Source organism: Brachyhypopomus gauderio, chromosome 7 (assembly GCF_052324685.1).
Source record: "Brachyhypopomus gauderio isolate BG-103 chromosome 7, BGAUD_0.2, whole genome shotgun sequence".
In the NCBI taxonomy this organism is placed as follows: Eukaryota; Metazoa; Chordata; class Actinopteri; order Gymnotiformes; family Hypopomidae; genus Brachyhypopomus; species Brachyhypopomus gauderio.
Genome location: NC_135217.1, coordinates 8,815,354 through 8,829,401, shown reverse-complemented (window position 1 = coordinate 8,829,401; position 14,048 = coordinate 8,815,354). Strand labels below are relative to the sequence as shown.

General features: G+C 46.2%; 1 protein-coding gene across 1 annotated transcript in view; it reads left to right on the top strand.

Moving 5' to 3' along the window:
* astn2 (astrotactin 2) overlaps window positions 1-14,048 on the top strand; it is a 267,450-nt gene that overhangs the window by 101,275 nt on the left and 152,127 nt on the right. Inside the window, 1 exon segment of the mRNA XM_077011457.1 lies at window positions 11,898-12,047. Coding sequence (XP_076867572.1) covers window positions 11,898-12,047 — 150 coding nt within the window.

Genomic DNA, 14,048 nt, shown 5'->3' with positions numbered 1-14,048 from the left:
GAGACTGAAACAAATCAACAAGGCTGGAAGTAAACAGCAGAAGTAGACGCTTCGAATTTTTAAAACATTTATTTATTTATTTATTTATTGACCCGAATGTCATGTTGCGGAAGCATGCGTCCTCCATGCCTTCCTGTCTGTCTGCTGGTGCTCGTGGGGCCGGGCGGGGAGTGCATTAGGCTCCGTCCCACACGCCCCTGACGGCCCAGATCGATGGACTCGTCCTGTCGCTTTTCATTCGGCCGATTTTTCCAGATGCATAACGCTTTCTTGCTTCATAGCCCAGCGATACTCTGAGGAACTATGAGCCCCACACTGTCTCTTTCTCTCACACACACACACACACACACACACACACACACACACACACACACATTCTCTCTCTCTCTCTCTCTCCTCGACAGTCATTCAAAGGCCATCTTATCAAACTGTCCAAAACCCGCTTGTTTTCTTAGTCGCCTGTGGAGCAGCGCTAAACCCAATGCTCTTCGCATTTTTTAAAACCGCACGATTAAGATGAAAAACTCTGAACTTTTTTTGATTTATCACCTATTGTAGGTTCGGCTAACAGCTTCAGACCATCCCGAGTCCACCCGCTTGAGACGAGCTAAGGTGATGGATGCTCTAGACATTTTCTAAAAACTGACCGGCAGCCATTACAGGGTGCAGCTACTGTCAGCCGCTTTTCATGACACTTTAGGCCCACCACCTACTACACCACCTACTACACCACCTAACTCCAAAAATACCTACCATGTACCTACACTCATCAATTTATTAGCTACACATCCGTTATGCACGCAGTTATAGTCTGTAGCCAATCTGTTGACATTCGCAATTCGTGACCACCCACATTTTATAGAATATCTATGAAACAAGTGGTTATGCGCCTAAATTAAACATAATATTGTGCTTTCATATTCTGCCTTTGTTGATACACCTCTTTGGCGATACACATTACTCCTGCTGAAACCCTTTCAGGAGATTCTTTCTTTAATGGCAGCACCAGTAATTAACTCTCTGTCACAGAGCTGGCTCATTCGTTACGTTTTAATCTATGGATTTTCACGGTGAGATGTTTTATTTCACATTTTGATTTTTTTGTTTGTTTTTTTTTTTTTTTACTTTTTTTGCAGTCGTTTGGTTGGTTGGTGGATTTTTTAAAATGTATTTCTATATTTTTACATTACATGAATCACAGACAATGACTGTCTTATCTGCACTGGAAATATCCAGGTGGCAGTTTGCACTAAATTATACAGCTTACACCCTCCATCTCTTTCTATTTGAAATGCAGGGTACATATCATGGCCTCTTATTCTATTTGTTTGCCTGCAGTGCTACAGGTTTGACTAGTTTTAAGGCCTGTGGTGGTGAATGTTTTCTGTAATAAGGTTTTAAAATACAACGATCTACAACAATATGGATAATAGTAAAAATAAAAAATAAAAATAAAACAAACATAAAAGTAGTAATGGTTTCTATGGGCAGACACTGATGCATTGATTGTGATAATGCTGTGACCACAATAACCACAACTGTTTTCAGCTGACCCGAGCCATGACACTTATTTGGTTAGCGACAAGCAGCAGGCTGAAAGAGGACCGGACAGAGGTGCATGGAGGGGCCGGTTTAGCGCTCTACGCTCTGATACTGAAGCGAGACTCAGAATGTGTCTGGCGGACCACATTCATATTTCATCTGGCCTATGGCAAGATGCTATAGATAGCAGAACGATATCTCTCATCCTCCCTCCCCCCTCTCTCTCTCTCTCTCTCTCTCTCTCTCTCTCAGTCTTTCTCTCTGGGAGACGGGTACAGAAGATCTAGAAGAACAATTTGCTTTAGCAAAAAAAAGTAAATAAATAAAAAAAGATGTATTAGGTCTTCCTGGGAGAGGCTTGGGGGGGGTGTTATGAGCAGATATTCAGAGCCTTTGGGACTGATTGCTTTAAAAGCAGAAAGCAGCAGCCCTGGCGATGGGTGTTTTATATTTACTTTGCTGGACCTCAATAGCACACCTTTTTAAGATGTATGACCCACTGTTTTGGGCTGCAGAACAGGCCTGCTGTCGTACCATTAAATCAAAGCGGACGCTCACCACCCGAGAAGACAGGAGCAGGAAAGCGGGCCACAGCAAACCAAAACAACGGCGCTCGCCGCATAGCACTCTGGTCAGAATCCCGATTTATCGGTGGGACATAAGAGGGGGAAAGAGTCCAATTATTTTCACCGCTCATCTAAAATTAGACACTTCAGAAAGGTCGCACATGCGAGAGGAAGCCGCTCTCTTCCTGTAGCGAAAGTCCACGTCGCCGCGTTGCCATAGTTTCCATGTTCGATGGCAACACATGGCCCCAAAATGCTGCTGATTGCATTATTATCTATGATCTCATTGACAGCCTCTGTAGAGCGCTGTAATACACGGAGCTGGCAGCCGAGTGATGGATACTGATTGCAGCGGAGAGGGCGGCACGGAGCCAGGGTCTGTCCGCAGCCCGTGAAAGCATCTCCGCTTATTGGCACTACACTGTACACACTACACACTACTCTACACACTACACTTTATCTATAGTTACAAACTATAGATAAACCGACGTTCAGATTTTGTAAGGCATGTTTGCGTCCGGGGCGCAAATTTAATTCCGCGCGGGGTTTGTCATCAGTGCGTGATCGGGAGCGCTGGGAAAATGTCATGGCGTCTCTGTGGAAGAGTTTTAAATTAAATGTTTCTACATTTCTTCATAAAGATTTTATGAGTTTTGCTTGACTCTTCCTGACAAAGATGGAGAAGCAGAGGTATTGTTATTATATTAACAACAACAACAAAATGACAATAGTAATAGCAACAACAACAAACTAATCCCGAATTTAAAGATGGATACAGACAGACCCAGTTAAAGGGGTGGACATGCCCTCTCACGCATCTCAAACGTTCTCTCAGAAAGTTTGAGGAAAGTTTGTGTCTCATCATCAACGGCAGCGGCGGCGTCTTTAACCCGGTGTCTCTTTCCAAAGCTCGAGCGGGATCGTGTGAAGTCAGCTAAATTAAAACCGCAAGTCGTCCGTTAATGGCATCCATTTTTAGAACACATCATTAGCATAAGCATTGTTAGCGCACGTCCTTATCTTTCTTCAGGAAGGACCTCTGCTGTCAGGTAGGGAAAACTGGGACACAAGGGGGCATTCAGAACTAGAGCGATCGCCCTTGCTTCACTTCTGCATATTTTCCCACTTGCAAATTGCACCAGCGCACAATTAGATGTGGGATTCTTTTTTTTTAAGAGAGACTTTAAGATGTGACTTGGGCACGGACCGTTTTTTAATTAAAGTCGACGAGGGGCTCGCATTGTAGAAGTGGGCGAGAGCGTCTGAGGGGCCACACTGGCCGCTGAAGATAATAGAAGGTGATCATTTTCGCAGAATGCGCTTCACGGCTGCTTTTTATCGCTGTTGTTTTAAGAGCGTTATTTATAGACATGTTAAGCTAAAGTTGCTCCTATGGAACGGTTCACTGCAAATAACTAAACAAATAAACATCTGTCACTTGTTAAAAGCTGGGGAAGACTAGTTACGTGTTTAATGTTAAAAGCTGGGGAAGACTAGTTACGTGTTTATTGTTAAAAGATGGGAAGACTAGGTAGGTATTTATTGATTAGTCACCCCACTGCCATGGCCATACATAAAACTTTACCTCTGTTAAACAAATTCCTGTAAACAGGGTTGGATTAGGCCATTATAAACATTTAAGAGCCTTCCGTTTGCTGAAAGATACTTCTTTCAACTACTAGTAAACGGCATCTATGCCATCTATTACCCCATTATTCCTGTAAAAAAATCATTACCGTAAGCATTTTCTGAGCCGTGGTCCACATTTACGTGGATGTCTTGAGTACTGTAGTGCTATATATATCTGTGTATCTTCTTTATATCATCTTTACACGAGTCCTGTTTCACAGTGATGGCTTGTTATGAGAGTGTTTTACAGTGTATACATTAGTGTCATAAAGCTTTCCTCTTTGGGGCCTTCAGAAATAAGGTGTTAGCAGCAGAGTGGGCTGATGTGTTTCTCTCCCCTGGCTAGAGATTACTGTTCTGAGCCTGCCCTCCCTCTCTCTCTCTCTCTCTCTCTCTCTCTCTCTCTCTCTGTCATTCCCACCTTTTCCTGTTGCCCCATGTGCCTCTGTGTCTCTCCCTCTCTCTCCCCCTCTCTGTTTCCACCCTCTCCCTTCCTCTCTACCCACCTCTGCCCCCTCCCCTCCCCTGCTCAGAGGCACTCTGATCCAGCGGGCCTCCCTGGGCCCGGGCCTTCCCTCCCTGCTGCCGGGCCTGGGCCTGGCAAATTGAATAAATCACAGGAGAGATCCACATGGCTGAGTATTCCCACTTCCGTGGTTTTCATCCTCCCCTCCTCAGAGATAGGGAGAAGACTGAGAGAGGGAGTAAAACTGGGAGGGAGTGCAATACGGAGAAAGAGAGAGGGAGAGAGAGAGAGAGAGAGAGAGAGAGAGGATAGAAGGCAGAGGCGTATGAAGGGAGCCAGGAGAATCGAGTCCTTTGGCTCATGCCTTCTTGCCTCCCCACAGAATCACTCCAGACAAAGCAACAGGGATTTGGAGGGAAAATTAAATGGCTCAAAATGGCCTCCCTGGCGGCCGTTCACCTCAGCAGCGGTTCTGCCAACGGAGCTTCTGCTGCCATTGTTTAAGGCTTGGTTCATTTGCATAGCCCTCATGTTTTCAGAAGTCCCGTGTTGTTAAGCTCCTGATTTAACAGGGCTGCTGTCTTCTCTTCACTGCTTTTAGCCTGCAGAGAACAAGCGCAAAGTGCTGTGCTCGGAGCCGAATTCCATCCTCAGAAGTGTACAGCATTTCACAGTCAGCGACGGAACATAAGCAATTTATTTAAAAGCAAAAAATTTAAGTGACTAAAATGCTCCATTATCATATCATCCCCCTTTTAAAATGTACAGTTTCAGAGTGCTGGCGTCCCTCACACAAAACCGCCACGTTCATCGCACCTCGAGAAAGCCCTGCCCTCGTCTCACGCCTCCACCTTTATTTTCCCCTCTGACCTCTTTGTCTGTCTGAGCCAACATGGCCACCGCTGGAGCCGCGGTTTCCTCTCCCTGCTACTTCAGGGCCACAGCTGTCTGGCTGGGGCTCCACGCTGCTCCCTTTCAAGGCCATGGTGCGCACGTGCCATCTCCTGCTGATGAGATCCCGCGGGGGAGGCCTGTGAAGCGCGTGGCGTCCGTCTCCACTGTCAGCATCCGGCCGATGTGTGCGAGTGCTTCACATGTGCAGATGAGAGGCTTCAGGCCTCAAAGCCCAATGTAGTACATGAGCCCAGGGGCGCTGGAAGGCAGAGAGCAGGGGAGGGTGATCCACTCCCTGTGACTAACATCCTCCCCACCGAGGAGATCCTGCAGCAGACCCATACTGGTAGTCAGCTCTTTAGCGCAGAGGATCAGAGGACGCTGTGCACGCCACACACTTGTGTTGTTTTTTTTCCTTTACCGCAACTGTCACACTTTGTTCAGCTCAGGATGGTCGTTCTAATGATCTGATGGGTTATCCAAGCGTAGGATTACACAACACAGCACATGGTATGGGGTCCCCAGAATTAGGATTACAAACCACTGCAGGTGTAGAGAGTCGTCTCATTTAGTTTATCAGGGTTGCAGCGGTAGTGCTGAAGCTAAGGATATGTTTGCTGGTTCGTCTTGTACCTGATAATTGATGCCTGTGGAAATGAATTGGCATTTCCTGCTGCTAAAGTGTGGGAGGTTTTTTTTTCCCCACTGTTAAATATGCATTGTCTAATTGTAGACTGTTGTATTATCGAAGAGCTTCAGTATTTGGCTGAAAGATAGTGGCTTGAAGTTGAACAAATAAAGCGGGGGCCTGATTACCAGGTAGGCAGTGCCTCTTGGGAGACCCAGGAGAGTGCCTGGCTGCAAATACAGTTCTGGGGTTGTGTTCCGTGTCCCCCAGAGTGCCCAAGCTGTCCACCACCAGCTACCCCCCCCCTCCACCCGGCCACCTCCCCCCCCCAGAGAGCTCTCTGTGTCTGCCTGCTAGATTATCTGCAGGAGCTCTCTGGCATGTCAGCGCACAGATCCACTTGGCACTCTGCTATTGGCTGTGTCCAATTCTGTAAAGACACGGTTAACCCAGTGCCGCTACAGATAAGGGAGCCAAGAAGAGATAAGAGGGAGCCCGAGGAGAAAATAAGGACACAGGGGCGGCAGACGATCGCTCCGCACCCGGCCAAAGACGAGCGGGCCGCTGCAGGTCTTAGGGGGTGGGATCGGGCTTTCGTTCTGGGCGGCGCCGTGGGCCACGCCAATCACTCGTCCACGCAGGTGTGACAGGCGAAGACGACGGGCGCGGGAGAAGCGTCGGTTAGCCGTGGTGAAAATCGTTTCGCCGGTCATGGTGGCAGGTGAACATTTTCACATTATCGCCGACTCCCCTGACAGTTTTCTAATAATTGCTTTCAAAATTGCCATCTCTTGCTGCATGACGGCCTTTATAAAGCGAACCGAATCGAGATCTGGGAGACCGCTTGTAAAATAACGACAAATCAGGGCCACGGGGATGTGTCAGGAAACAAATTTTGTTGAATCTGCTGAAAATAAACAGTGTATTGGAATCCAACAATCCTTGCCCTGACTTCCAACAGCATCCTCTTCATGTCCGGTTACTCGTCGGCAGTGAGGATGAAACAGATGCAGCTAGACTTCTCGGTCTGATTTATACCTGGATCTTCCCTCGCACTGGAAGCAGTTAGGGGAAGAGAGGCTGCCTTTTAGAAAGATAAAACCGAAAAAGAGTCACAGTGGTGGCCTGGGTTATTACCGCAAGTGAAACTCCGGCCTTGTTGTCTATAAACTGATGGCTCTGTTAAACTGCATTGTACTGAGGCGCAATATTAGAGGATCGTCTTACGAATTCACGCAGTCTTGGGACGGCAGTGAGCAGCCGTCGGACATCGAACTCATAAGACACGTGGAGCTTCTTGATCAGACATCTCCTGTTGTGCCACCTTCTCCACTGAGACACATATAACAGTGAGAGTTTGAAATCAGGTGGAGTTGGCCATTCTCTGAGTAAGTTTCACCAGGTACATAGAGGACAGGAAAAATGTGGTGCAACTTCTTCTGGTTTGGTCCGTTCTGAATGGTCTCATTCATTTTCTAGGAAATTAGGGAGACAAGTTAAAAGTAAATATAAAACATACCTCATAGAACTGTCAAAATATTGTAGAAGTAATCAATCCTACCCCATGGAAAAATGGAGTCTAAAATGTTTTTGGAAAAACCAACTAGTATAGATTAATGGACATGGGATTGTATTTTCTGTCTTCAGTAAATGAATAAATGAATAATATTTGAATAATATTTGCATGATGCAACGTAGAGGACTGCATTAATGTTTCTTTGAGTTGATGTTAAGAAAGGTCTACGGGACTGCAGTTTTCATCTACACGTCCGCTTGCAGACTTCACGAACTGCCTTTTCATACTGTTGATTCATGTATATTTCACATTCTGGAGTCTGATGGCGAGCTTCAAAGAGATTAGCATTCGGCGAGCGGTGAACGGGGCTTCTGGGAAAGAGAGTGTAATAAAACTTTTGCCCTCGGCAGTGCTGTCACCCCATCCACAGAGCTGGCACCGTGAAGCTCGGACTCAGCTGGGGAGATGAGGTTCTGGGACCTTTATTAGAACAGCACATACCTGAAATTAAGCCGTGTCAGGACCTAATAAATAAATAGATAAAATTACACATTACATTACTTTTGCAGCAATAACTAATGTGGGAGTATTGCATAACAATACATATAATCTGTTAACTGAAAATGTTCTTTTTTTATTATTATTATTATAACAAAGCCTATCTCAACAATGTTGGTCTGCTTGAAGTCACCCTGACCTCTGTGAGGTCAACCTCACATCACATTAGCATGTATGAGTGGGATTGTACAGATGTTATCAAGGACGGACATGACATGCCTCTCCCAGTCTCAGTGTGCAAGCCTTCGTCCTTAAACCATCACATGAGGAGCAGAAAGTACTGGTGCCGCCCTTCCAAGCGTCTGGCCGCCGGGTGTTTAAGAAGCGCCTTCCTGGCTTGGGCGAGCTGCAATCTCTTTTAGGGCGTCTGATTGCTGGAGCACCAGTCCTCGGTAGAACAAAAGGTGCCCAGAGGCCATGAAATATGCATGTGGTAGTTAACCTCGGAGCACAGTCAGGTACTTCTCCGACAGGTCAGTGCATAAGCGGATGCCTTGAGCTGATGTTTGTACAGTGGGCAGCAGCCCGGATTGGCCCTAAGCACCATTTAAGGGCCCGTGGGAGGGTGTGTGAGTGTATTAGACTGCCCCGCGCTAGCCTCCGCCTTCACAAGCCTGTGGATCCGCGCTCCAGTGCACACTGCAGAGTCGAACGCAGAAGCCCTCGAAGAATGCGTTAGGATTACATTTTAAATTTATGGATTACCGTGGGCTGAAGGTTGAAGGTAACTGTGTTACACTTTGTGTAAGTCTAGATGCTGGCCTCTCCCTACTGATTTAACGGTATTATTAAACACTTCTTCATATTATCAAGTAACCTCTGGATTTACTCATGAGAGAGTGCTGTGCATACTTGGAAATTTCATAAAGAGGCCTTTCATAAACAGACATAGAAACTTGGAAACAAGGAAACTAATGGCCTGCCAGCAAAGGCTCTTAATCATCCGAAATGGTTTTTCCAACCTTTAAAGTCCCCTAGATTGGACTGTCGAAGCCGTCCCTGTGGCCGCCCTGCTCCCAGCAAACCGACACGCGCGTCTCATTTGGTTTGCTGAATAGATAAGCCATGAATAGCAATGAAGGTTGCAAAATTTGCATTTACACAACGGCATCCACAATAGGTTCCTGGTGATATTTGACAGAGTCTGAAAACAACGGAGGTGTTGGCGCTGACGGCACACGCCCACGTCAGAATAAAAGCGCCTCTCCTCAGCTGTCTTCCTGTAGCGTGACCGTCTGCGTCGGGTCAACTTCACCCGTGAGTCTGGGTTAATGGAGCCGCTCCATACCCAGAGCAGTGTACATGAAAACATGCGTCCTTTCTGAGGATGGATTCGATCCATTTCCCTCTGTGCGAGCAGCGGTCTTTAACTCGGTGCGCTCCATTGGCTAGAAAATCCTACCATGAAGGTTCCAAAAAATTTACATCCTTCTGGCTTCAGATCTCATAAAACATCTTTCGCTACTGCTGACCACTGGGAAAGTCATCTCAGCGATCTCCGCCAGATAGTGGGAACAAGGCTGTGAGCTGGAATTCTAATCCTCCATAATGACGGTGGAAACTGGGTGTGTGAAAGACACAGGCTCGGACTGGGACCAGGATTGGGACCAGGCCCGGGACCGCAGCCGTCCGCACGGCAGAGACAGACAACCCTTTCCCAGGGGGAAATGTGAAGACATGAGTCTGGGACTCACAGGGCCTAAAAAATGATTAGAACAACACATGCAATGTGAAATTGTTAACTTATCTCATTTAAGGAATATTTTATTTACAGTGTAGTTCTTAAACTTGTTTTGCCTTTCTTGTTTTTGACTCCGTGTTTTTCTTCATCTACATCTGGAGAACATCTGTGTTGCCCCCCAGGATTTTTATGAAATGGTTTGGTCCTCCCCCCACACCAGGTGTGAATTGTAAAAATTATATCCTTGATAATAGTGAATTGTGAGTGAAGGTTGCCAGTGTAGCATCATACTGTATCTCAGTGTCCTAAACAGAAAAAAACTGACTTCTAAAAACAAGAGCAACAATAAGAAATACAGGAAAGAGGAAAGAAATCGCAACTTCATGTCTCCTGATTTAATTATTATTTTTACAAAGAAAGACAGTTGTAGTGCATGAGTGGAGGAAATTAAGTTGTTAGCTTAGTCTATAGTGAAACTGACTACTTTTGCCCCCTAACATTACTTACTTAATATCTTCACAGAGTGTTTACATTTCACTCCTCTTTGAGCTGACATTTAATCAGTGCAGGCAAACTTTTAGCAAGCGATTCATTACTAAATCAGTGGTCCCTGCAGCAAAAGGCTCTTTCATTTTCACTCACACTTTCCTGCTGCATATCTGTTTGGTATGTATGATTTGTACCAAAATCCTGCTGCCGATTTGATTCTTTTATCATTCAATAGGTGATCATTTGTTTTAATTGAAGGTTAATAGATATTTAAATTGCATTTAAGTTATTCATTAATGTTAATTTTCCACTCAAGAATTCTACCATTAAAATTACATTTATAAAAGATAGCCTTTAGCACATTTCCCATAAATGGTCTTGAAATTGTGAATTCCAGTGCATGCAGAATGCGTCATGCGTGTTTGTACAGTGTTCGGTTTTCAGGGTTGTCGTGGAGGTTGCTGTGGAGGTGAGATGGTGGGGTTCTTTATATGGGGCCCTCCATCCTTGGCGATGTCTCTGCTCAGCTCCACCCTGAAGGTGCACAGCATGTGGAGGAAACACCACCACCCGGGCCCATTAAGCCTCCTGGGAGGGCTTGGCCCATATGATGCTCACGTTAATTGAACCTGTGATGCATGGCCAACCTTAGTGAGTAGTGGCAGGCACTGGTAATGGGTATGCTGGATAAATAGATGGTGTCTAACTTTTTTTTTGTCATCTCTTCATTTTCATTGGTGTTTTATTTTTCCATCTCTCCCTTGCTGTTACCGTGTTGCTGGGCTAGACAGTGTGGACGGGAGGTTTATTTATATATTTTATGGCTCTTTGGTGGTGGAAATGGGGCAGAACGCGCTCAGATGGGTCAGAAGAGTCCCCTGGGGTGTTGTGATTCTCAGCCGGATGGAAATAAAGTCAGGAGGGGTTCCGGCCCGCTCCCGGCCCACTGCTCCTGCTGGGGACGGGGTCGCCCCGCGTTTCGGCAGGGTCGGGTGGAGCCGGAGGAGGCCGAGCCTCCGTCCCCTCCTGAACCCGTCCGCTCCTGCGCTGTCTGACGCCGGCGCGTGGTGTGCTGTGCGCCGTCCTTCGGTTCCACAGAGCCGGCCCGGGGAAGATGGGTACGGGGGCGGGGCCTCCTAGGGGGTGGCGGAGCTTCTCAGAAGCCACTCTTGTTCCTCCCGAGGCCCGACTGCGACGGGAGCGGCTTCGTTTGACGGTGGAGGCCCCCCAGGGCAGGATTTGGAGGGATTGTGGGAGGGAAAAAGACTGGGGAGGGGAGGAGGAGAGGGAGGGGCAAGTGTCTCTCCAGAGACTCTTTAACAGGAACATCCTGATAGTGGGGTTCTCTTTTTGACAGGGACGCAAGGAGACCCGTCGCTGGCATAACGTGATTGCTTCTAGGTCACCCCTCTCCCTGTGCCTTCTCTCCCACTTTGTTTAAAGCTGAACACGTCGTACTGGTGCCAGTGGCACCAGCATTTAATAGGAGGCCTCGCACTTCAATGTCTCAGAAGTGAGGTTTAGAAGACTTTCTGTCTGTCTTTCAACATCTTTATCATCACAGAAAGGAAAAGAGACAGAGAGAATGAGAGTGAGGGAAGCGAAAAATGTTTAGATGAGAAGCCTTAAGTGGCACGTGTTGTTCATGTCTGCGTTTCCAACTGAACACAAAATTATTATTCGCAGAGTAATTCATGCCCAAGTAGCACAATACATCACATTCTCCTTTGCCCTTGTCTATATATTTAACTATGTTTTCCTGAAGTCAGCATCTCTAGCATGTACAACGTGCGATGTCCTCTCAAACTGAGGTGCAACAAAAACTTAGTACTTTTGTAAGTCAAACAGTAGTTGTGCGGTACTTTGTGCGTCTCTGTACACTGGCCTCAAGTTTGTGCTGCTTGTTTTTATGTTTGTGTGTCCTGCAGTGCTCGACGCCAAGCAAGAGACAGTGGAGGAACTGGTGCAGAGGTTTAAGGAGACCTTCCGCACCAACACCACAATGGAGATCACACACTTCCAAAACGTGACGCACGGCTCCTCCACCAGCCGCAAGAAAGGGCAGAGTCACACTCGAGGTAATGTGCGCGCAAACATTTCAAATGGTCTTTGGTCAGCACCATGCTTGTGTTTTCCTATCAGGATGGTCTTATAGGGAGGTATACCCAAGCATTTCTCCTCACATGAAGATGAAACACATATAACCAAATGATCAACATTGTTGTTCTGTACTGACAACACATGAAAATTGATATCATGTATCTATATCTGTACAAACCCACTTATGTACATAAGATAGTAAATCCAGTCATGTAACGATGTGGAACTGCTTTTTTATCCCCTAACTAAACCTCTTGCAAGTTATTAGAGCGTTCCCGTGCAGACATCCCCGGCTAATGTTACGCCCGGCAAACCGAGTCCCTGTGTGGACCCATCTCAGAGTGTTCGATAACATCCCCTCCATTACTCTATGTGTTCAGACAAAACTGAGCACTTCACCTTCTCCAGGCCGAAATTAAAGCAGCCCATTCAGTTGTGTGAATGAACGGCGGGCTCATCAGAAACACCTCCTGAGCAAAGTGTGAAAAGAATCCATATTAGCCTGCCTTTAAAACTCCTCCCCGGGTCGTGCGAGCAGACTGGCGGGCGCGCTGGTTCGTTCGTTCGTTTGCTCGCTCGCTCTCGCTCCGTCTCTCTTCTGCGCAATCTCCATGAGAAAGTAAAGGAAAAAATCCTTTCAGGACCTTTAATTACCGTCTGCGCAAAAGTGCGATTTCAGCACAAAACCGTCTTCAGGTCCGTTGAGGATAACAAACAAGCTAATGGGTCTGGCTGTGTTACGGAACTGGAACTAAATTAAGAGCGACGATGCGGGCAGTTCATCGGGTCCTCGTGATGAGATTAGGCCATCGGAAAAAATAAATAAATAAACAATAAAACCACATGCTTAGTGAAATTATAGATTAGACGACCGGCAGGGAGGGCGAGGTTTTTCATTTCACCTTGCTTAATGAAGCCCTTTTTACGGCGAGAGGCTCGTTCTTCGCAGTAGTCTACCCGCCCAGCTTGACACAATTACATGGATTTAGATGCAGGCCAAGTTGCCTACCTTGGTTAAAACAGCTTTCACTATGATCCCTTACATTACTGCCAAGTGTTTGTGTGTCTGTGATACCCAGTAAGAATAAACTGGGTTTCTATAGCTCAGAATCGTGAACTATTATAACAGTATATTCTGAACTGGAGCAAACTATTGTACTATGAGAGGATCCCTGCTCACTTAAGATAACAAAATGAATGAGCGTAAAAAGTAATAAAAACATTGGTATGCTCTTTTCTTAGAATTGAAAGCAAACAGCAATTCCACGATGATCCCATTACAAAGGAAACGACAACAACAAAAAATGTCTTTAGCGTGTGTGTCCGTATGTATATGTCAGCGTGGACACCCAGCACAGCAGACACCGTTCCTTGTCCACTCAGCACACGTTCCCCCGTCCACATCAGCTCCTAACACCATAAGAGGAACCAGGCACACACACGAGGCCTTCCTCGCCACTGAGAGCAGTAACAGTTAACTGTTGATTCGGCCAATATGTGGAAGAGCTTCTACTACGCTTAAGACAGTAAATGAACCTACGTCTTCTTAAAATGGATGCACCAACGTCTTTACTGGCATGTGCTTAACAAATTATGGCAGGAACCGCATTCTCTTAGTTATAGACTCTTAATTGAAACATAGAGGTATAATATATTAAAGGGATAAACTGACCTGCAGGTTACGGTAACGACAGGAGGAGACAGGGAAGGGCCAAAGGACGGCCTGTTTATGGTGCTCTCCGAGTTTACTGCCGCCGGTTTACCACTCTGTAAACGTTTCAAAGGTCCTGGCTTTAATTGGGAGGCTTCACTGGGTTTTAGTGTTCGCCATGTTTATTTCAGCTCATAAAGGGCTTGGTCATTTCGTTTTGACTGACGCGTGAAAAAAAAATGGAAATGCTTTGCTGATGTGTTTTGCCTGTTCTTTTGTGCCTGCTGACAAACCTCATAAAAATTCTAATTGTAATATAGAAATAATA